At 40.6% G+C, this 25,309-nt stretch overlaps 1 protein-coding gene across 1 annotated transcript in view; it reads left to right on the forward strand.

The window, feature by feature from the left end:
- The window catches only part of LOC142658611 (extracellular matrix protein 2-like), a 39,674-nt gene extending 16,648 nt beyond the window's left edge, over window positions 1-23,026 (forward strand). The window contains exons 5-10 of the mRNA XM_075834193.1: window positions 2,841-2,956; window positions 3,836-3,968; window positions 6,036-6,193; window positions 17,685-17,824; window positions 18,742-19,068; window positions 21,947-23,026. Coding sequence (XP_075690308.1) covers window positions 2,841-2,956; window positions 3,836-3,968; window positions 6,036-6,193; window positions 17,685-17,824; window positions 18,742-19,068; window positions 21,947-22,133 — 1,061 coding nt within the window. The 3' untranslated portion in view covers window positions 22,134-23,026. The remainder of the gene's footprint in view (window positions 1-2,840; window positions 2,957-3,835; window positions 3,969-6,035; window positions 6,194-17,684; window positions 17,825-18,741; window positions 19,069-21,946) is intronic.
- The last annotated feature ends 2,283 nt before the right edge of the window (window positions 23,027-25,309 follow it).

The following is a 25,309-nucleotide window of genomic DNA, read 5'->3' on the forward strand; positions in this document are numbered from 1 at the left end:
GAATCCCTTTAATATATGGGCCTCTAAGGACACCGATATAGATCTGGTATGACAAAACACCAAAAAGTATATTAACGTTTGTATACACGCTACTGAGTAGTGGATTTGTTGTGAAACTATTCATAAATGGCGTAGCACGCATGGAAACATTAAATGATTCCGTCCATTTTACTACTATCCCCGAATCAACAAGAATTTGATTGAAACCAGTTGTTGCTTTGGTGTGTCACTCACCCATATGGGTGCCACCTGCATCCCAGATATTTATGAAAACGTTTCATTTCACAGACCTGCAGATGAGTTCAGGAATTTTTTTAATTTTTTTAAACCTTTTTTACTTTATTGCATTTTTTTGTGGTCGCTCACAGCATCAAAAATGCAAACACATTGTTACTTTTTATATGACCTTTCCTTTTACAGGATTTTCATACTTCAGTGGAACTTTTTTCGTTTTTCATGAAGCCTTTTAATAGGCAAAACCTGTGTATTTTGCATTCAGTGAATTTTTTTTTAATGGTTTTAAAGTCTTTTATTAGAGAAGCCAAAAAGTTTTTATTTGTCCTAATAATTCTCATGTACTATTTAAGTTCAGGGGATTGTCTATCTATTCATCTCCGAGGTTTACTTTCATCTGCATCCAACAGTATGTACTCCTGTATCTTCCTCCGGCCCAAAGGAAATTGTACCCTTTCAGTACATTACAGTAAATCTTACTATGGCCCATCCTGTTACCATGTTAAAAGCTCTCAACTGAAAGAAACCGCGTGCCGAAAAAATGTATTTCCTGTTAGATACTAACTTAGCAGAGGATTCACTATGTAAAATCTGTAACACAGCCTTTCACCTACCATGTGCCATTTATAATACTTCTGTCTTTTTGTGGGAGATGGGCTCTTAGGTCCTCTCAGGCACCAGGGCCTGGTTGTGACTATTGCTTCTGCACCACCTATAGCTATGTCACTAGCACTTAGGGTTTAAATACCCGATATACCTGATATGGGCTGTGAAAACATCCGCCGATCAACAAGATAGCTCGTTGATCGGCGCTCGTTTGCTTCTTTCATAAGGAGCAATGATCGGTTATGTATTTGGACGAGCGATCGATGCCACGATCGTTCGTTCCCATACATTTTCATCATGTCGGCAGCACGTTTACACAGGGAGATGTGCTTCTGACTAGAGACCATTTTATTGGCCGCATAATTTGGCTGATCAGCCGATAAACGAGCGGCAATGATCGGGTACGAGTGTTTATATGAACGGTTGTTTGCCTGATCATTGGCACGTGTAAAAGTGCCTTTAGATACGAATGATCGTATTTACACAAAAAGGTTCAAGTTTTTTTTGGTGGCTTAGTGTTCAATCCAACCAAGTTCAACATCTACATGGAGTTACTATGTTTTCACCATGTCTGTGTGGCTTTTCTCCCAAAAACATACTGGTAGTTTAACTGACTTCTTATAATAATGGGTTTAGAGCTCATGCACAAGGCAGTGCCATAGGCACGGGCAGTATAGATCAATAAAACGCTATGCAGGAGGTATATCAATATATGTATTATAGTCCCACATTATGAACCATGGATTCCTTATCCGATTTCTCTATATTTAAGTATTTTTATTTACTTGCTTTCATATGGAATGAAGACCATGATGGCCAGTGTCAGACTTGGATTTGTTGTTCTCATTGCGCACATAGGGCATGGGTTTGTCTTCTGTTGGACCTTTTTGGGCCCACCAGAGGATCCTCTAGTATTCTGGTAGGCCAATCCGACCTTAGTTATGTTTATATACCAATCTTTTTCCTTATTAACGACCTAATTCATTGTGATTTTTGGCTAAAATACAGTTAAACACCAAATATGATCCTTCAATACAGAAAACATAATCCATAGAAAATTACATAATCTGCTCATTGATGGTTTCAGGAGCACTTCCTCAATTGTTCAACCGCAAAGGACCACAATGTCTTCCTGATCTAGAGGGACAGTGACTTCTGCAGTTAACTTGTTGAGTTAAAAAGGTAAAATATCTGCTGAGATGTTGCGGTGGTCCTACAAAAGATCCCAGATGTAGTGGTGACCCTTCGAGAAGTCAATGATCCTCAATTGGACCTTCATTAAAACTTATCCGCACAGGAAAAATGAATACAGCAGTCAGTGAAAAATATCCATAAAGAATACCAAACAAAGAGATCTGCAGATGTAATGATTGACCCTACGTGTTTTTAATAAGTGTCTTAGGTGGGGAACCTGAGTTCGAATCTGGCCAGGGACAACATCTCTATGGAGTTTGTGTGTTCTCCTTGTTGCTTGAATAAAACTGTCAAATTAATATACTAGGCAATGTAGCTGCATTCTGGGTACCAAGTGTGTGATCAGGGGTGCAAGACTTGGGTGCCAGGTCATCAAGGCCAGTGGCGCTCACTTTAGTAATGACAGGTGATGCTCCTGGTCGCACAGCCCTGTGACCAGCCTTGAATGCAGTCAGTCTATGGTTTAAACTATATAGGGCCTCATGCACGCGACCGTAAGGGTTTTTACTGTCTGCAAACACGGATATGATGGCTACAGATACACATCTGTAGCCATCTGCAATTGCGGAAGCGCCCATAGACTATAGCGAGTCTGTGCCGCAATTGCCAACAAGAATAGGACATGTCCTATATTTTGCGGATAATTTCCGTGGCACAGACACATATTCGTAAATATACAGAAAGGTGTCAGTAGCCAATAGAAATGAATGGGTCCGCAATTTCATCCGTAATTATTGATGAAAACTACAGTCGTGTGCATGGGGTCTAATACAGAATTTTTTTTCTTTTCATGTTTTTTCTTACAGAGAATGAGATTACCAAACTTCCCGCTAGGGCTTTTACAGGTCTCCCAAACTTAGAGTGGTTGGACCTAAGCAAGAATAAACTAGATGACTCAGGCCTATCATACGATGTCTTCAAGGTAAGAAATGTAAAATCTTGAATTTACATTTTCTGCCTCCGGTCCTCTTTCTCGTGCTGTAGCAGACCAACGTTCAAGCCCTAGATGTGCTGCAAAAATAGAACTTAATGCATGTAGAGCTTTCATAGCCTCTAATGTAAGGGCATAAGTGTGTAAAAAGCATGGCACACCCATATAACCAAGCTTTCTGTTTAGATACCAAATTGCTCCAAATGCAACAAAAGACTTGCTGTAGGACAAGTAAAAGATTATATAAGGAAACTGGTACTTTGATGGGCACTGAAACACTTCGTATAAGTATCACTGGATGCCCAATTAGTGGTTGGCATTCAGTGGTATTTGCAATATGGACTTACTGGCCAACTTGCACACCTGCCAAAGCTTATCTGAGTGAGTTTGCGGTGAATTGATAGGTGGGAACTTAAGGAGTCACAAAGGTAAAGACTCCCTACAGTCCAATATAAACGTAAATTGTCTCCAAGGTGGACCTTTATTTTTCGCCTACATTTATTTGGAATCATTGGACTGAACAGTTGTCATGTCTAACCGTCTGGTTGCTATGAGTACACTGCCAAGAAACCAGTCTTCAATGGAGTTGTTAGGTAAAGTGTCCCAAGCAACCAGTCTTTCTTAGATCACTTAGGCCCTCAGATCAAGGCAGAATTTCCTGTAAGCTTTACTCAAACCATGATTTTCGCTATCTTTTTTAATGCCGTAGAAAATATAAATTTAGGTGGAGACCTCTTAAATGTGGTTTATCACACTTTTCTAGCGACGTCTCATTGCCTCTGTAGTAGACATAAGTGCCTTCTGAATCTTCACTGGTGGGTTTTCAATTTTCTTTCGTGACAAATTTGAAACGAAATTACTGTATTTCAGAATTTAACCAAATTGAAGCGGCTTAATTTGGATGGTAACCACCTGACTGCACTGCCACAGCTCCCACCGTCTCTCCAGGAACTGAAAGTCAACGATAATAAACTTCTGGAACTAAACCGACACAGTTTCCGGGGTAAGGAAAAAAAATGTTGATCAGAATAACTTTTTTTTAAAAAATTTTGGGCTTTTTACATTTATCTTTTGGTACATGGTGGCTCTGTTACAATGTTGAAGTACCGCCCTTGGTTTGCCTGCCCTCAATGATCTCATACTTGTGGTACATTTGTATATGAGACCTCTGTCTTTCTGAAGTTGTTTGGGGTAGATAATTGAGAAGTATTGTGGACGGGTCTGTCACTGACAGTATTATTAAGATTTAAATGGCAAATCGTGTCTCATAGGGTTACATCAGGCCCGCCAAAGGACATGGTTGTGGGGTTCTACCCTATTAAAGGCTGATAACACCAATTTTGCTTATCTACATGGGGTAGACACCTTTTATGAATGTTTATAGTCAAAGCTCAACATCTAAAAATGTTTTACTGGACCGGATGGGCACTCTTGCAGGTGGGCTACAGTACTAAGTCAAGGTGGGCCCACAATAGGATTCTCTGGTCCTCCGCTAGGCCAGTCTATCCATGATGCCAAATCTAATTAGTGGGATTCAATGGGTTTATGTAAAGATTTATTCAACACAGGTCATGTAGTTCTCAAACATGCTAATGTACTCTGGTAAATTCAATGCTTTTGGGGACTGTGGATTAAAGAGGAGGAGCAGTGTGTTATAAACTTTTTTCTTGTCGTGATACATCATATTGGGTATATCCATAGGGATTATGCACAGGTTCGGTCCAAATGAATGAGAGGTGGTTTTTACCATTACTGCCTTTTGCTTTTGTCATTGTATTGGCCTTGACTGTACTCCACCAAAAAGTTACTGCACTTCCACCAAAATTGTAGGAGGTGCCCCATTTTGATTTTGTAATAAGCTTCCTACATTAGATGTACGGCTATGTGGGACTCCATAGGGTCCTTTTTTTTTTTTTTTTTTTTTTTAACCCAAAGGGAGAAAATTGAACAGGGTCCTGGTTTGTGGTACACGTCCGATTTAGTAGTGCACTCCATGTTTTCTTATCGCCACCAGTAACTGCACTTTAACCCTGACCTTCTAGTTTTGGGTGGAGTAAACATTTCATAAAATTTTAATTGGAAATATTTCCTATTTTCCCTATTTACAATCACGAGTAAAAATAAAACCTCACATTTTTTAGAATAGTTTGTTGTTTTTGAAGCATTCCGGAGCCATTATCTCCCTAAGTCCCTGCCGTGATTGTGCAATATTGCTTTGCAACACATTTGTTAGATGATATGGTAATTTATCATGTGTTCATGTGACACTGTGTCCTTCTAACGTTCCAGACTTTTTGAAGATGCTCCAGGATAGAGTTTATTGTTCCTCTTACATTGTGCAGATTGTTTGGGATGAAATATGCTTTGTAAGCAACATACATTACAGCATATATTGCAGAGTTCGGCACATATTAGTATTGTCCTAACATATGCTTCACGTCATCTGGCACCACTTCTGAGACCGGACCAGGACATGTGTGGGGCCGCCTAATACATAGGTTAAACATGGTTTCAACACAACATAAAGTTGCCGCAATGGTCAGAAACAAAAGTAGAATAATTTTTTTTTACACTCTCTAAGAAGCCTGGTTCCCTGATATCCATAAAAAGAATTACGTGGGATCGCACATTTCACCAATAGGACCCTCCATTCCTTTGACTTTGTGTAGGGTCTTGGTATTTTGCTGACCCCAGGAACTTAAAGGCTTGCCTCAGGATAGACATTGGTGGCATATTGCTAGCATATACTACGCAGTGGTCGGACCCCCATTGATCAAAGTGTCAATGGCGATAGGAAAGAGTTGTCACTTAGTTTCCTGTCGGCTGTGCTCTGCTATGCCGATTCGTCTCTTAAGTGCCAACTAGAAAACTACTTCGTTCTAGTAATCAGGGTCACAGCATTAGGACCCTTTAATGCGTCATACAGACCGATCAACCACTTGTAAACCTTAATTACAGGAAAAGTATTCGAAATAGAAAAATGACAAAAATTTAAGAAAATTATGTAATACTTTTATTTTTTTTTAGAACAACCCTCAAAGGTGTGATAATATGTTTGTTCTTCCTCTAGGTCTAGGTAATTTGCTTACTCTTGAAATGGAGGGTAATGGGTTTCATGATGGAAATGTCTCCCCTTTGACTTTTAAGCCCTTAAAGAAGCTGATTTATCTACGTTTCGACCGCAATCACTTCCGTGCTATACCATCAGGGCTCCCAGCCACTATTCAGGTACGGAAAGCTTATTTCCAGAGAATTACACAAACACTGTATAGATTGTGTCTGTACAGTAAAAAATGCCTGTGAATGAGATATTTTATACCCCATTCACCCCCTGGAAAATATATGGGACCCCATCTCTTGAACCCATACCACGACTGGCCTAATGCGCCTCCGGATGCCGCATCGAGGTGGAGAGTGAATGCATAGGTGGCTGCGCATATGGGCCTCTCTCCATTAACTTCTATGGGTGATAGCGCACTTACTCAACTGTTTCTGTGAGGCCTCATGCACACAGCCGTGCCCGTAATCACAGCCCGCTGATAGGCGAGGGCACGGACTGCCACCGATGGCCGCAGCCCGCATTTTTGGCCTGTTCTCCCATACAAAGTATGGGAGCATGGCCTGTAAAATGCAAAAAATAGGACATGTTATATCCTTTGCAGTACACTTCTACGGCACGGACACCAATCCGTAGCGATACGGAAAGGTGTCTGCGGCCAATAGAAGCGAATGGCTCCGTAAATGCGGACCGTATTGCGGTCCGCAATTATGGAGAATTTTTACAGTCGTGTGCATGGGGCCTAACGCCCATAGAAGTGAATGGAGAGAGCTGCGTACATGCATATCCCGTGGAATACCCTTTTAATATAGTAAAGTGTGGGATCACTGTACTAATATTTTTGGGGAGGTTAAAAAACTGGTGAAAAGGAAAAGTGGAGTAGTTGCCCATGGCAACCAATCAGATTACACCTCTTATTTTTCAGAGGCCCTTTGGAAAATGAAAGGAGCAAACTGATTGGTTGCCATGTACAAATACTCCACATTTCCTTTTCACCTGTTTTGATACATCCCCCCCCCCCATTGTTCTTCAAAACAAATTGAGGGTCAATCTTGAATCCTGATGATAAATTATTGCGAAATATTGTTAGTTCAGAAAAAACACACAATGTGTAACCCTGTTTTTACATGTCATATGCAGATTTTTAGAAATTATGCAAGTCTATATACATTAAAATTATTTTAACTCAATATTAATGGACCTGGTAGATATTCTGAATTATCAGACCGTCCTAGGAAAGTGTATAAAATGTATATAAGGGTAGAAAGCCTTCAAAAAGACCACACAAAATAACGGTTTTCTAATCCAAGGAGTTTTAGTTCGATCTGTTTGCTTATTTTTTATGGTTCTGGTTTTATCAAATTCTACGTTTTATTGCAGCTCTATGCTGGAAGTGTCGGATTATCAGACTTTCTGGATTATCAGATACCGTATTAAAATAAATTTATCGTACAACTTTTTGGTGTGTTTTTTTATTTTTTAAATTTTTATATTTAATTTTTTTTTGTTAACTTCCCGCACACCCAGCAGTGGGACAATAATTATTCAGTACCCGACATCTGCATTTACTCTTTGGTTTTCAGCACAGGGGGCTCTTTCACGGAATTTCATGTTTTTATAGAGACTTTGAAGCAATATAATTTGGAAAGTGCAAGTTGCCTCCTCATTTCTCCCCCTAACCTCAGCCTGAGCAAACGCTCCACCTGGCTGCTCAATGTTTGTCAAGGGACCAAGCCAAAATGGGGTAAACTACGTGGCTATTTCCTTCTTTGGCCTTCACTTTTTCTTTTCCCTAAGATCATACCAATGACTGGGCATGGATTTTCTTCAGAGTAGCTCAGGCTGACTTGGAACATCTCTTGTTGAATCTCAAGCTGCCAAGAAGTCAAATAACTGGTGTGAAAATAGGTTTTGACTGAGTATATGAGCTATGAATTTGTCTGGACGGATGATTTATTCACAACGGTCTTATTCTCAACCTGGTTCTGGGACTTTTTTGTTTGTTATAATATGGCAATAAGGCCGATTCCCCCTGGGACCCGAGGACATGGGTCACCCTATTACATAGACCCATTGGTGTAACTTGAAGCTCCTGGGCCCTTTAATGAAAAAACTGTACCAGGATCCCTCCTCATGTACCACTTTTGATACTGGTATCTTATGTCGCAAAGAGGCACCAGGACCGCGTTGCGACTCCTACCTTGGCAACCCCTATAGCCACGCCCCGGCATAGACCATAGAGTAAGAATTGTAAGGATATTTTTTTCAGCCTCCTCGTAAGACAAAGTCAATAATCGGCAATCGTATAGTCAACAATATTTTTTTCAAAAAGAGCAAACTTCTTGTCTTCTAGTATAAAACTTAAATTATACTTTTTTTTGTCATAAAGCTGAAAGCGGTTGTCTGGTTTAGAAACCCCATTTTCAAATACCCATGTGGGACATTCTGAATGAATTGAGAGATCTTATTAGAGTGGAGAGTTTCTGGAGGACCCAGCATGTCGGGCATTACATGGAAAGCCCAATGCTTAAAGGGGTTGTCCAGGCATGGGGTGTTTTTTCATACTGTGTCCTATCCATAGGATAGGTTATCAGTAGATGGTCGGTGGGGGTCCGACACCCGGACCCCGCATTGATTAGCTGTTCCAGCTGCCTCCGGGCACCGGATGTTATGCAGTGGTCGGTGCCATAACCAGATGGTTCCGGTCACAGTATAGCGGCCATGCTGCAGTAACCCAGCATGGCCGCTATACAGTGTATGGAGCCTTCTGCTTCTGGCACCAACCACTGCATAACTTCTAGCTGCCTGCGGGCACCGGAAAAGCTGATAGGTGCGGACCCAGATGTTGGACCCCCACTGATCATATACTGATGATCTATCCTGTGGATAGGTCATCAGAATACAAAAATCGCACCGTGGCAGGCCAACCCACTTTAGTTTTCTCATTGGTTCCACTACAGGGGGAAAATAACACTTACTACTAAAACCCACAGAGTTAAAGGGGTTTTCCCATCAGAGACATTTAGGACAAATCCACAGGATATGTCATAAATGTCAGATGGATGCGGTTCCCACCTCTGGAACCTGCACCGATCTCTAGAACGGGGCCCCCTAAACCCCGTTCTACTGATCTGTGTTGTGGTTGAAGCGTGTGATTTCCGACCATGAATTATGGAAACAGCATAGCTCGCTGAGCTAAGCTGTTTCCGTAACTCCCATAGTAGTGAATGGCAGTTACGGAAGCAGCATAGCAGGCGAGCTACGCTGTTTCTGTAACTACCCTTCAGTTCAATGGGACTTATGGAAACAGCTTAGCTCAGCGAGCTACGCTGTTTCCTTAAGTCATGGTCGGAAATCACACACTTCAGCCACAACCCAGATCAGTAGAACAGGGTTTAGGGGGCCCCATTCTAGAGATATGTGCAGGTCCCAGAGGTGGGACCCGCATCTAGCTGACTTTTCTGACATATCCTGTGGATATGTCAAATATCTCTGATGGGAAAAACCCTTTGAGATCTGATTGCTGGGGGGGTCCAAGCAGCTGATTGAACCCCCAGTGATCAGCTGTAATCTGCTAGTAAACTTGACTTCAGCTCCACCACATGTGAAATTAAGAATTACACAGTATCCATTGAAATCCATAAACAATCTGTGTTATACATAGACTTGCTGGGTCCTCCTGAGCGAGACACGCTCTATAGCCTCTCTCTTCTCTGTTTAATAGAGGGGGGGTCCTGAATAATGGACCCCACTCTATTAATTCCGTATTCCCTACCAGAGTATTTGACTTTTATTAAAAAACAGACATCCCCTTTAAAGACCTTGGATGGATCTAGCGAAGTCCTGCCATGGAATGCGGACCCGGCAATTGTCTTGTTAATTTCACATTGCAATATCTTTATTGTATGGCAGACGTTCATGAAAAATGCTATATGTAAAGAGTTTACACTAAAGAAAGGGTGTTCCATTTTTTCTTTAATCCTGACCGGCTCCCACCTTGTGCCCATTTCTCTATACCGGAGCCTTTTTACATTGCAGATCCCCGAAGACCAGTACATTTAAAAGCTTACGCCATTGTATCTGCCGCCCACTACTTCTCTTTAATGACATTACCTTTTTTAAATGATACCCATACCAAGTACATATTCACAGTCTGGATAAATGTGGGGAATGTCATTCATATGCTGCTAATAAACATACTCGTTATGCCTTGCAGTGAAATAATGGCTTTGTGTAGGATCTCGATCAGTGACTCACACAATGTCTTTTTATCATGTATATACTTTTAGCTTATGAATTCTTAAACTGTACTAAAAAAAGGATGAGGATCAAACCACATCTCTGGAATGAGTGACAGTGACTTTGATAGTGGGATGTTAGTGGGATTGTCCACCATTGTTCTTATAAATTAGACTTAAATGGTGCTATATATAGAAGGATATTTTTCATGTTTTGTGCTCGAATTCTTTTCAAATTTTGTTTTCCATCAAATATTTTTATCACTTGGTTAGCCTTTAATGTTTTTTTAAGTAGATTGAAATGTCGTAATATATCTTTATAGTGGTCGGAGCTTTGTTTTCTGATACAAAGCGCCAAATCCTCTGCATAGACATAATAATTATTATTTTTTTAACTGAGTTTTTCCCCAATTTTTTTAGCAAGCCATCAATAAATCAACACGCATACAAGTTTGATGTAAAGGTTGCACTTTCGATCACCGATCCACCAGTCAAAATGGTGTAGTTTGCCATAATGTGGGCAAAAAAGTTCGGTGTGGACCTTGACTTGTAAGGGTAAAGAAATGGAAACCTGTCATTACAAGGCCCTGAAACCGAAAGATGGTGGCACAGGTGATTGGACGTCCAGACAGCAACTAGGAACAGTGACCCAACGCATCAGGCAACACTGTCCCATTGCGTTACAGTAATGCATTCGGCCAACCGCTTTATAAACAAAGAGAAAGGGGAAGGAGGGGGATAGTCCATAAGTCCAAGGTTACGCTTAGAAAATTGGCACCGCATTGCATACGCAATGGTTTATATCAGGGAGGTCACCCTGTACTTTATGTTCCTGGTACCATGTTGTATATTTAAAATGGTCTTTGACTTTTTTCTGGATGTGGGCAGGCAGAGGGTCTATAAAACTCTCCAATATCGGAAAAAAAAATGTGACCCAATGTATGTCTATTTATTCAAGATGGACTGGGTCAAGGCAGCCATTCAAAAGTCACATTTTATCTACCTGCAGCTACCACTAGAGGGGGCTTACTGCATACTGTTTATACATTGAACTCAATAATAAAACCGTATACAGTAAGCTCATTCGCTCCTAGTTGCAGCAGAATATTATGTTTTATATTTATCTATGAATTTGTATCAGAAAAAATAAGGCTCTGGCCGGTATCAATAAATAAATACATTTTGGAACTAAAATCAAATTATGTTAAACTTTAAAATGGCAAGCTAAACTAAAATGTGACAGAAATAAAAATAAAAAAATATTGCAAACATAATACAGAGTCATATCACATAAGAGGGGGTTTCTGTAAATGAAAACTGCTCAGTATATAAATAATATCTTGGGACATCAACATAAAATGTGCAGCAGAATAAGGTTTGACCCCAGTTCACCCTCCACTGTTTTTAATGTGCATCCGTAAAGGAACACTAAACCTAGAAATGAATAATAAAGTAAATAGGAGATAAACTTGCTCCCTCTTTGTTTTAGGAACATGCAGAAGAGAACAAATGGGGGTTAATTTTCTTTCATAATCTGTTCCACTTTTGGCTGGTGAATGACGGAGGGGTGGGGCCTTAGCACAGTGGGCATGGTGTAACAATCTGTGTCCTTCTGCAGACAGGGTAGAGAGGGGAGGCTCCTGCTGCAGCCAGTTGTCTTGCAGCTAGACACAAGAGTGGGAGGAGGGAGAAATGGCTGATCTCCTGGGACACAGAGAAGATTTATTTATGTTTCTCAGTATTCGCTGCAATTTGAGACAAAATGGGATCAGAGGAAATTATGTTTACTGCCTCTTGAAAAGGGAAATAGAGCAATCGTCCTGAAAAGGGTCAATTACAAGAAATCCCTAATCGCTCTGTTACATCCCTGTACAGCCCTTGTTTTTTTCCCTGTAAATTCTCCACAGACTCACCAGGGGAACAGCAGTGGCAACAATGCCGGCCAAATGCTGCTTCCAAAATGTATTCTTACCTTATTTTTCTATACTTGTGTAGTGGCGTGACATTTTATTTGTTTCTTTCACCAGATATTATCTTCTGACTTTGCATATGTGGTTTGTGATTGTTATTTTAATATTATAGGGTATGTTTAGTGTTCGGACTGTCTATATATACACTGTTAAAATGTGGTCTATGAGATCTCAAGGTGAGGCTCGTCTATATAAGACGAGATAGAAGATATGGAGGCACTCACCGGATTGTCAACAAACTTCTTTATTTCTGGATCTCGGTCAGGATGTGGAATTAGTCTACGGCCGTTTCACGTGCGTACACGCTTCCTCAAGGCCTTGGCGTCACTTCCTCTACCTGCCTTTTTATCCACATGTCAGTACAAAATGTTGTGCAACAAAATACTAAAAGACAGGGAAATACACAATATATAATACGGTGAAATAGTATATCATATTTGCATCAAGCTAGAATAACAATATGTTACTATTTGTTCATTACGTTTAAAAACAACAAGGTTATGTTATAAAGGCACTCAGGTCGTTTCGGTCATTGAGGCCGAGAGGTCCTAGTGCCCCTGTCTGTGAGATAATTTCTGCCTCTTTTTGCAATAGAACTCGGTGCCTGTCTCCTCCAGACATTAGTGGTTTAATGTGAACTATACCCACAAAACGCATGCATCTAGCATTGCCTTTATGTTCTTCCTGCATATGCTGTATTAATCTAGGACAACCCTCACTTGTAACTAGTTATCTGATATGTTCACGAAATCTAATATACATTGGTCGGATAGTTTTGCCTACATAAAATCTACCACAGTTGCAGACAATGGCATATACAACATATTGGGTTCTACATGTTATCAGCTCATTAATTTCAAACACACAGCCCCCTAAATTAAGGTTCCTAGTACGAATAATGGAGTTGCAATAATTGCATTGTCCACATTTATGATTACCTTTCGGTCCTATGGCTGTTAACCAATTATCATTTCCCTTCTCTTTTTGGGAAAAACGACCTCTAACTAGTATATCCTTCAAGTTTTTACATCTACGGAAAGATATTATTGGTTTCCTAACTGCAACTTCCATTAATAGAGGATAATTTTCCACAAGATGCCAATTTTTTCTAATGCTCGTACGGATAACATCGCTCATTGGACTAAGACGAAAGGATAAAACAAACCTTTTATCCTCTTTTGCATTAAATTTTTTCTTTCTCTTTTTATTGTGTTGTAATAGAGATAACTGTTTATTATTGTTAGCTTAATTTAAAGCTTCCTCTACCAATCTAGAAGGGTAGCCACGAATTTCTAACCTTTTTCTCATTTCATCTGCCTGCTCAAGGAATATCACATCACTGCTATTAGTTCTTCTTAAATGTAAAAATTGAGCATATGGTAAAGATTGAGTTACATGTTTTGGATGGTAACTATCATATCGTAAAAGTGTATTAGTAGCTGTGGGTTTTCGATATCCTTTTGTCTGTATTTCACCCTTTTCTATCGTCACATATACGTCTAAGAATTCGATTTCCTGATCACCAAACTTATGTGTGAAACTCATATTCATAGTATTCTTATTTAAATATTGAACAAATTCTAAAAATTGTTCCTGAGTACCAGACCACACTATAAAGATATCATCTATATAGCGCACATATAACTGTAAATGTATAGCATAAGGATTGGAAAGATTATAAATAATTTTTTCCTCAAAATCTGCCAAAAATAAATTGGCGAAGGTTGGGGCCACTGGTGTACCCATCACCGTTCCTGACTTTTGACGGTACCAAGTGTCATCAAATTGAAAAGAATTATGACCCAACACATACAGTAACACTTCACAAATGAAGTCAATAAATGTGGGATCACCTTTTGTATGCTGTAATTGACGTCTAATTGCCTGTACACCCGCATCCTGTGGGATGCGGGTGTATAGGCTTTCGACGTCAATACTAGCTAATTTAAAATCCATTCTGATGGGTTTCGGTTGGCAGCAGGATTTTAAATTAGCTTCATTTGTGAAGCGTTACTGTATGTGTTGGGTCATAATTCTTTTCAATTTGATGACACTTGGTACCGCCAAAAGTCAGGAACGGCGATGGGTACACCAGTGGCCCCAACCTTCGCCAATTTATTTTTGGCAGATTTTGAGGAAAAAATGATTTATAATCTTTCCAATCCTTATGCTATACATTTACAGTTATATGTGCGCTATATAGATGATATCTTTATAGTGTGGTCTGGTACTCAGGAACAATTTTTAGAATTTGTTCAATATTTAAATAAGAATACTATGAATATGAGTTTCACACATAAGTTTGGTGATCAGGAAATCGAATTCTTAGACGTATATGTGACGATAGAAAAGGGTGAAATACAGACAAAAGGATATCGAAAACCCACAGCTACTAATACACTTTTACGATATGATAGTTACCATCCAAAACATGTAACTCAATCTTTACCATATGCTCAATTTTTACGTTTAAGAAGAACTAATAGCAGTGATGTGATATTCCTTGAGCAGGCAGATGAAATGAGAAAAAGGTTAGAAATTCGTGGCTACCCTTCTAGATTGGTAGAGGAAGCTTTAAATAAAGCTAACAATAATAAACAGTTATCTCTATTACAACACAATAAAAAGAGAAAGAAAAAATTTAATGCAAAAGAGGATAAAAGGTTTGTTTTATCCTTTGGTCATAGTCCAATGAGCGATGTTATCCGTACGAGCATTAGAAAAAATTGGCATCTTGTGGAAAATTATCCTCTATTAATGGAGGTTGCAGTTACGAAACCAATAATATCTTTCCGTAGATGTAAAAACTTGAAAGATATACTAGTTAGAGGTCGTTTTTCCCAAAAAGAGAAGGGAAATGAGAATTGGTTAACAGCCATAGGACCGAAAGGTAATCATAAATGTGGACAATGCAATTATTGCAACTCCATTATTCGTACTAGGAACCTTAATTTAGGGGGCTGTGTGTTTGAAATTAATGAGCTGATAACATGTAGAACCCAATATGTTGTATATGCCATTGTCTGCAACTGTGGTAGATTTTATGTAGGCAAAACTATCCGACCAATGTATATTAGATTTCGTGAACATATCAGATCACTAGTTACAAGTGAGGGTTGTCCTAGATTAATACAGCATATGCAGGAAGAACATAAAGGCAATGCTAGATGCATGCGTTTTGTGGGTATAGTTCACATTAAACCACTAATGTCTGGAGGAGACAGGCACCGAGTTCTATTGCAAAAAGAGGCAGAAATTATCTCACAGACAGGGGCACTAGGACCTCTCGGCCTCAATGACCGAAACGACCTGAGTGGCTTTATAACATAACCTTGTTGTTTTTAAACGTAATGAACAAATAGTAACATATTGTTATTCTAGCTTGATGCAAATATGATATACTATTTCACCGTATTATATATTGTGTATTCCCTGTCTTTTAGTATTTTGTTGCACAACATTTTGTACTGACATGTGGATAAAAAGGCAGGTAGAGGAAGTGACGCCAAGGCCTTGAGGAAGCGTGTACGCACGTGAAACGGCCGTAGACTAATTCCACATCCTGACCGAGATCCAGAAATAAAGAAGTTTGTTGACAATCCGGTGAGTGCCTCCATATCTTCTATCTCGTTTTCTTCAAGCTATATTGTGCTGTACTGATCGATGAGCACCTCCGGGCAACTTGGCTGCTATAATCAGCAAAGATAAGAAAACCATTTGTTACACTCCGTTCATACAAGTGATTCTGGTTCAGCAGTGCCAGCTGTTTTTTCCTTCTTCCTATTTACTCGTCTATATAAGGTTCATCCATACTAAATAACATACTTCAATACAACTCTCGACTTAATATTGATGGACAATTTTACTTAGACCAAAAGTTGTTTGGAGATAAGTTTCAGGATAACCCCCTCACAATCGGTTCAAACATGCCTGTCCTAAAGGGAGTAAATTGTATAGGCAATACTGAGCAATGTGGAAGGTTCCACAAATTATAATCGCCTGGAGATTCAACAATCTCAGAAGAAGTTGTCTATACCAGTTGTCTATACCCACCATGGCTCCGGGAGGACAATAATTGACACCCCTACAATCAATATAGTTCTCCTGCAGCCTGAACTCTTTATAGAGTGACTTTTCGTGGCCAACAATGGATCCTTAGTCATGTCCAAAGTAATTAACACATGATCCTGGTTAGTCATTATCTTCTATGCCAACTGGCGTGTCTTTTCCTGTAACTATGTGTGGACGTAGAGTACATGAGTGTGCACAAATGCAAACAGTCATGCCGGAGTCTACAAACCACAAGAATTGTATTCCACATCCAAAAAATCGTTCTACTGTTTTCTTTGGACAGTAGGAAAACAAGCATCCTTTTTGACTCAAAAATGCTACGTCTACGTCTCCCATGATGTCTCACCAGAAAGCCAAGATTAAAGGGACTTTTATAGTATTCTATCAAAATTGTATTTTATACCAGAGGCATAACAAAGCTTCTGGACCCAAATATAAAATCTGTAACAAGATCCTACCATGTGTCATCTATAAAACTGGTCTCTTATGTGGCAGAGGGGCACTTAGGCCCCCAGACACCAGGGCCAAGGTGTGACTGCTACTTCTGCACCCCCTCTAGCTACTCCTCTGATCCTAAAATATGTGTTGAAAATTGGTGAATACAAAGGTTACATAATTCCCTTCCAGATGGATGGGATACATTTATAAATCCCTAATGATAGATCCTACATTTACAGATGAGACTTTCTTTTTAACCAACCAGTGAACCTTTTGCAGTCACGTTCCCCAAGATTGAAGCTCGGAGACAGAGGGTTCCATAGGAGACAGCAAATATTTGACATGGGGCCCACATCTGGTACGGGTTGATGCTACTACCTGGAACCGCATTGAACAGGAGGAAGTGGGGCTTCTTTGCCCCAATTTCCTCTCCATGTTGAGAGGTGCTCCTTGCACAGGTTATTACCACCCATTAAATTAAGCGATGCGGCCAACCATGGCTGGGTCCCTATCTCGAGGGGACCCATACCAGATGCACTGGCAGCCTCTATGGTACGTACATGCCCTTCTTGTTAATACAGGTCTTTTTCCTGTATGTGGGGAGTGTTAGAATAAAGGCCGCATGTGTGAAATAAAAGGCCATCCTAAGCTTTGCCAATGAATCTGGACAATAGCGCACTGATTGTTATATTATCAAGAGATCCTCATTCTAAAGGAAACACAGACAGCAAAACCACCCAGCTGCATCGCTTCTATCCACACGAGACTGATCCTAAGTGGATTTGTGTATCTCATTTGTACTTTTTCTCTGAGTCTGACTTTAATCAAAAGAGATGTAGCTATTAAATACTACCAGCAGTTCACTGGAAACACAGCCCTGTTAATACTTGGCAGATGTCTTTTCATAGATCAAATATTCAGATTTACCATTTTATCTGGCACAGGAACTGCATTTAGACAATAACCGCATTGAAGTTGTATCAGAAGGAATACTCAACAAAACCCTCAACCTGAGTATTATCGTGCTGAGTAACAACAGGCTTCAGGAAGACCGCATTGCCCCTCGGGCTTGGATTCACCTCATGTGAGTATGAGAATTTGGGGTTTTCTCCAAATTAGTTTATTAGCGGCACAGCGTGGCATACAAATAATGGGTCATACTACATATTTTTCACTTCAAACCACCCCTGACCTTTTTTTAATTATTTTTTTTACCATGTTTGGCCTAGTGGCAACTGGCCACTAAGCCCTTTTGGTTATCCACAATTGATACTACAAGTAGTCATAATAGAACCAAACATGGGTTTCTTAAGCCATCCTTTTTCTTTGAGCCTGGTCAGTAAGTAGGCCCTATTGACCCTATTATAACTTAATATTCTACAAAGGGACTGTCATCCATGTAGTATAGCAGTTTTCTTCACTTCAGCCTTCAAGTACCAACAGGTCAAGTTTTGAGGATTTCTCATAGAGTGACATTAACGGCTTGACCCATTATGACAACCCTGTGAATATGACCTATTAGGACATATGGACATAGAAGGGGGGTCCCCTTTATTATTAGCGATAGTAGCTCTCACTCTGGAGGACTTGCTGACTCGATGGTAGTACTTGAAGACTAGAATTTAAAATTTCTGTAGAGAAATCCTATCGCCAATCGACATTGTATGGGAACTACTGCTATACCCAATCATAGTTTTTACCTTTTGGGGTTTTAAGCACTATGTGGTATTTGATCAAATGCCTTGGAAGCTTTAGGTAGACTTTATTAGTTATTAGGAAATCGATCACTGGAACTAACCAGGTTCCACCACCATCTAAGACCCCCATGGGAGAAGAATTTAAAAATAAAATGTCTGTCAATGTTGGTGTTGATATTAGATGGTCGGAACTCGGGCCTCAATGTTAAATGCAAAAACTAGTATATATTCAGTGACAACTGGGTCCTGTGGAGCCCCATTTGACCCTAATATCAAAGCTAAATTTCCATTTTTGTCTCCCCAGGAACGTGGAATCTCTCGATCTGTCTCATAATCGTTTGGTACATGTTCCATCATTTTTGCCCCGGGGCGTAAAACAGCTCATCCTACATCACAACCAGATCGAGCTTATTCCCGGATATGTATTTGCTCACATGAAACCTGGGCTGGAATTTCTTCATCTTTCACACAATCATTTAAGAGATGACGGTGTTCATGCCGTATCGTTTTTTGGTCTCTACAAATCCCTTAATGAACTTTTGTTGGATAACAATAACTTTCAAAGCATCCCACGTGGAATCCTGAATTTGAAGTCCTTGCAGGCTCTCCGCCTCAGCTTTAATAAAATAAGGTGAGATACATTTGGTTATGTATTTTATTTTCCTTATGTTGTTTTTTTTTACATAGAAATCTAATTGTCAACTTGAGACAATCTTGATGGTAGAAACATGAAAGATGGCTTCCGAACGGTCAACATGACCAAAGCCGCTCATACAACTAGTTTATTCACATGTGGAGAAGTGAGTATGCCACATGTTGGGAAATGTTTAGTGATATAGTACTCATCTATCTGTGAGATTCTGTAGCACAATTTAGGCTCTAGGACAAATTTTTTTTGAGAACTAAGTAGCCAAAGATCTAATTTTTGAGAGGAGAAGGAATAGGAACGTATTTGAGAACGTTAGTCGTGAACATCCCTCAGAGCTCTGTTCAATCCATTGTGCAGAAGTGGAAAGGGATAAAATTTGACCCAAGGGTGAGATTAGGCCCAAAGGTACACTGAACCTAAAGTCTATTTTAATTTGACCACTTTACAGTTAAATACAATATATTACCTTTCATCGGTTATTGTATGTTGGGGAGATACTTACTCTAGTGTTCCTCAATGGTGTTTGTAGGATACTAGCAGCTTTTTTTCCACGGCTTACTCTTCTTGTTTTAGTGTTAAAATTAGTCAAAAGCAAGAGTAGCTACAGCACGTCCAACTGTGACCTTCACTAGCTATGGAGGCCAAGTGGGTGCAGTGAAAGATAATATACAGGAGGCAACAACCTCATGTGCAATGCATTAAACACATGATTTATGAAGCATTTTTGGACCATAATAAGAATAATATCTTTACCAGGAAAGGTTTACCAAACACCATCTAGAAGATATGCTAGAGAAGCAGCTTTAGAACTTGTAGTCTTACAAGATTAACCGGTTCCCAACTGCTGGCTGTATATAAACGTCCGGCGGTCAGGGTCCTTGTGTGATATTTACAGCAAGGCAAGCGTAATCTCGCGAGATTACAATGTAACCTGTCATTTCAAACGAGATTACGTTTGCCTTGCTGTAAATATCACAGAGATGCTACAGAAGTGTCAGGATTCTGAATACACATCACGTCTTGGCTGGAGGTAATGTATATTCATTATCAGGACACTGCAGTAATGTTATAGTGTGTTTATGTGGCTGCACATAGCGATATAGCTATATCGCTAGTGCTGTGTAAATGAATGGAGAGAAGTGTATGACGCTGATTGATCACTGATTGGTCAGCGTCATACACTTCTCTGCACAAAGCCCACTTGGCCATATAGTAAAACATGTCCAGTTATCCATTGAGAAACTCATTAGCATAAAGCTAATATAGGTCATAACGCCGTCAAAAACGATTGTTTTTCTAAATAAAAACACTTCTGTAATCTACATTACAGCGCCGATAACATCATGTACAAGATAGGCCACTTATAATGTGGTGACAGAGCCTCTTTAAGATTAAAGAGATTATTCCACTCCATTCTGCTAATTGGTGGGGGTCCTGGGGGTTGGATTTCATCCATTAGAAATGCATGGCCTAAAATAAAAAGGTTGTCCCATGAAGTAAGCAAACCAACGCTGTACTCGGCGGTCTCCGTCAGCCCTAAAGACATTGAATGGACCGCAGCACGCTTATGTGTGACCAACGCTCCATTTAAAAGAACGGAGAGGGGTCCCCATTCTAGTGATCAGATGGACAGCCAGAAATAACACATTTATCACCTATCCTGTGGAGTGATGATAAATGTCCTTTGTGCGACAACTCCTTTAAAGAAAGGCCATCAATGTGTATTCCTGGAAATCCGCTTTAGTAGAGACTTTGCTGTTTTATCCAGTGTTTATACCTCCTTCAGATTTCTTTGGCGCGCCGCTTATACATGACGTCATGCAAGTTTTACTAAATCTTTTGTTCTAGGCTGCCTGAGTGATTTTAGCCAGTACACAGAGTTTTATGTTATGTTCTTCTGGGTTGGTCCCCTGTAGATACAGTTGTATCAAATGCGAGATCTGTGTCCTATCAAAAAACAAACAACTCAACAAACTGATAGTAGCCCAGGGCTAAACACCACAGAACAAAGCCATAAAGAGCATACAATGCATTAACAAATACCGTTACAGGTCTACACTACATCGTCAACTAAGTGCTCTGCTACGTGGAGAAGTGCGTATAATATAGAAGAGATTTTTTTACTAGTAAAATGTTGCACATTAACCAACGCTGCCTATAGAGAATCATTTTGCATAGAAGCCCTTTAAAGGGGTAGTATCCCTTTTAGTAGAGTCCCCTGACAATAAGTTGATCACAGTATTTCATGATTTTGGGTACCCCCAACGATCAGCTGTGATCTGTGGTGGAAACCCCCAGCAAATGTTGAATCTCCCTATAGTGCCACCGAAGGTGAAAGGAAGCATTACACAGTTATCATTTATACCAATAGACTGTGTAATGTACAAATATGTTGTGTTTTCCAGAGCATTAGATGGACGCTCTTTTTAGCCACTCATTGCGCTGGCTTATTCGGTCCAAAATGAAAGACTGCCCTCAATTAAAGGGGTTGGCCAGTATTAGAAAAGCATGGCTGCTTTTTTTCATAAACCGGTCCACACCTGTCCATGAGTTGTCTGGTATTGCAGTTCCGCTCAACTGAAGTGAATGGAACGAAGCTGTTATACTACACACAACCTGTGGATTGGTGTGGCGCTGTTTTTGGAAGTATTTAGCTAAGATTTTCTAAACCTGGAAAACCCTGTTAACTCAATGTCCTAATTGGCTTTCTGCTTATAGGTTATTTTATACTATTAAGTATATTTAATTATTATAGAATAAATACTTTAGTGCTGTATTTTAACCAGAAGAATTAATATTTTAAAATATCATGGAAATTTAAAAATAAAAGTAAATATAACCTTCTTTTCACAATCCATAGATATGTGCCTATAAATTCAATATGTGATACTAGAATATCTGAAGACTCCAACCTTGTCTCCGTACATCTGGAAAACAACTATATCAACCGGCGACTCATCCCACCGACTGCTTTGTCCTGCATTAAAACCTATTTCAGCGTCATCCTGCGACCTCAACATGAGGAATACGAGGATGAGGAGTACTAAAGAAATGGATGCCAATTAAACCAGAGGAGCTTCCACCCCAGCATAACCTAATATGTATAAAGAAGGGTTAATAGAGGACTGAGTTATACTGAGTGCGGGCAACCAAACAGTTACACTACCATCAATACCAAGATGTGGAAATGTATTAAAAGGGATGAGTGCTGGTGCTCATGCCCAACAACATTAACTATACAGATACTAATAAAGATGTATTGTCGGATGAATTTCTGTCTAATGACACAATCTGACACCGCTTTATTATTTGTAGCATGCCTCCTAACGTTGAAGTATCACAAAGAGGGATAACCGATGCGGCCCTTGTAGCACGGCAAATTTTTTCTTTTAAACCACACCTCTAATCCCACCCAATCCCCGCCCACAGGGCCGAGTCTAGCTTTTCTGCTGCCTGAGGCGAAAATTAAACTGCTGCCCCCCAGATTTTGATTGACATCCCCCTGGCTGTTCTACATCCCTGGCAGCCTCCTCCAACTCTTGCGGATGTGCCGTTGCCTTGTACTGGCATGCGCGGCGCAGCCTGGCAGAATACACCTCGCTGCACAGTGCATGCCCAAGGCAATGGCGCATCTGAGAAAGTTGGAGGAGACTGGTAGTGATGTATAACAGTCAGGGATGTCAATCAAACATGGAAAGGTGGGTTTGGAAGCAGGACTGTGTGACTCTTCAGGATATCGTCAGCGCCCTGTGAGCCCTTAATGAGTAATTAGCATATAATGTGTAAGTCATTTTAAAAGTTGATTTTATAGATTTTGCTGCATCTGAAAAAAACATACAGTGGAATGTTTGGAAATATTGTCAGGTGATGTATTACCACATGGTGGCGGTTCAAGGGGTTAAATTTACCTGACAGGTTCACATTAAATATACAATGAATTGAAAACAATTCTATCTGCCCTGCAATTTTGTTATTATAAATATATTTGATATAATTACAGTTCCAGAACCAAGCTCAGTACATATATACATCCCCAGAACCAAGCTCAGTACATATATACATCCCCAGAACAAAGCTCAGTACATATATACATCCCCAGAACCAAGCTCAGTACATATATACAGCACCAGAACCAAGCTTAGTACATATATACAACACCAGAACAAACATCAGTACATATATACAGTCCCAGAACCAACCTCAGAACATATATACAGCACCAGAACCAAGCTCAGTACATAAATACAGTGCCAGGCAGTGGCGTAGCTATAGGGGTCACAGCGGTCGCAGTTGCGACCGGGCCCCTAAGCCTGGGGGGCCCACATGCCCCCGTTGCCATACAGCATGCTTGTTACTAAATAAATTTTCTGTGCCGTGAAGCCGGCCCTTCCTGGTTACGGTCACATGGTACACTTAGTGTACCATGTGACGTGTTGTCACGTGACACGTCTTCTAGCCAGTGCAGTGGATGAGTCGGTGGGGAGGACTCCAGGTGAGCTGCAGAGTCTGTGTTGTAATGTGTTGTCTTGTAATGTAATGTATTGTGTTGTCTTGTAATGTGTTGTATTGTGCTGTTTGCGGTGGAGAGGGGGGGGGGCGTTAAATTACAGCCCCCCCTCCTCTCTCCACTGCAAACTGCACAATACAACACAATACATTACAAACTGTGAGTCGCGTTTCCCTGGGGGCTTGTGAGTCACTCACCGAGGTCCCGGTTCCATTCAAAGCTGGAGCAAGGAGCTGACGTCTCCTTGCTCCAGCATTCACTGTGCACTGAGTGGCTCGATGCAGGCAGGCGGGATGTAGCGACATCATTGCGCCTGTCTGCGCCAAGTCACTCATAGCACACACTGGAGGAGGCGAAGGAACTGGGATAGGTAAGTAATTATGCTACTTTTCTATTATGCACATATGGGGACATTATACTGTATGGGGGGCTGATATGGCATAGGGGCTGTTAGATGGGGGAGCATTATACTGCATGGGGGCTGATATGGGGGAATTATACTGTATGGGGGGGCTGATATGGGTGGCATTATACTGTATGGGGAGCTCATATGGGGAGCATTATACTGTAAGGGGAGCTGATATGGGGGCGTTATACTGTATGGGGAGCTGATATGGAGGCATTATACTGTATGGGGGGCTGATATGGAGGGGCATTATACTGTATGTGAAGCTCATATGGGGGGCATTATACTGTATGGGGGGCATTATACTGTATGGGGCAGCTATGTGGGGCATTATACTGTGTGGGGGGCATTATACTATGGGGGCTGTTGGGCAAAACATCTGGCAATAGGCGCGCGCAGGAGTCTGATGATGGTGGTGTTGGGGAGGGATAGGGGGGCCCAAGCTGTATTCTTGTGTCAGGGATCATTACCATGTATATTGTTTGAAAAATATTATCCTTACATATATATATATATTCAGTATATTACACAAAGAGATTGGATTCATGGAGCACAAAGAGCCTGCATAACACGCCTATGGAAGACACCGCCCCCGGGAATGCAAAGAGGAGTGTGCAGAAGAATGTATAGGAAAACTTACAGCAGAGGAGCCAATTGGACTTAAGCAAGTCCCATATCTCGAGGGAGGGGCATGTGTCTCTTTCTGTGTTTCTTTGTTCTGAATAAAAAGTTTTTCAGTGTTCCTCCTGACTGAGAGAGGGAAGGCTGTACCAAACATCTGTGTGGTGTACTTCTCTCCAGGCATGCCTTCAGCTTTCAATTTACAGAGGTGGTTATTCGGTGTGAAATACGGACCTGACACTTGGACCCGGGCCCATGAGCCTTTAGCTACGCCCCTGGTGCCAGGAACAAGCTCAGTACATAAATACAACACCAGAACCAATCTCAGTACATATATACAGCATCAGAACCAAGCTTAGTACATAAATACAACACCAACACAAATTTAGCTCAATTTAGTGCAACCCCTGCCATATAGGTTTGTACGGCATAAAACTACAGCTCCCAGCATGGTCCGAAGAATGGTAGGGATATGCTGCAAGATGCTGTTTCACAAAAAACAAACAAACATACCACCCATCATCTCGCTGCAGATCATACAGTGACTACAGCACTGATTAGAGGCAGAATAAATATGACGGCTCAGATTCATTCATCCATTCAGCGCTTATGGATGTAATTGTACCTGCGTTCCATAGACGCAGGTACGATTAGTGCAAAAGGGGGTGGTGGCGGCTGGTTTCAGTGGC

The sequence above is a fragment of the Rhinoderma darwinii genome, chromosome 8, assembly GCF_050947455.1.
Source record: "Rhinoderma darwinii isolate aRhiDar2 chromosome 8, aRhiDar2.hap1, whole genome shotgun sequence".
Taxonomy (NCBI): domain Eukaryota; kingdom Metazoa; phylum Chordata; class Amphibia; order Anura; family Rhinodermatidae; genus Rhinoderma; species Rhinoderma darwinii.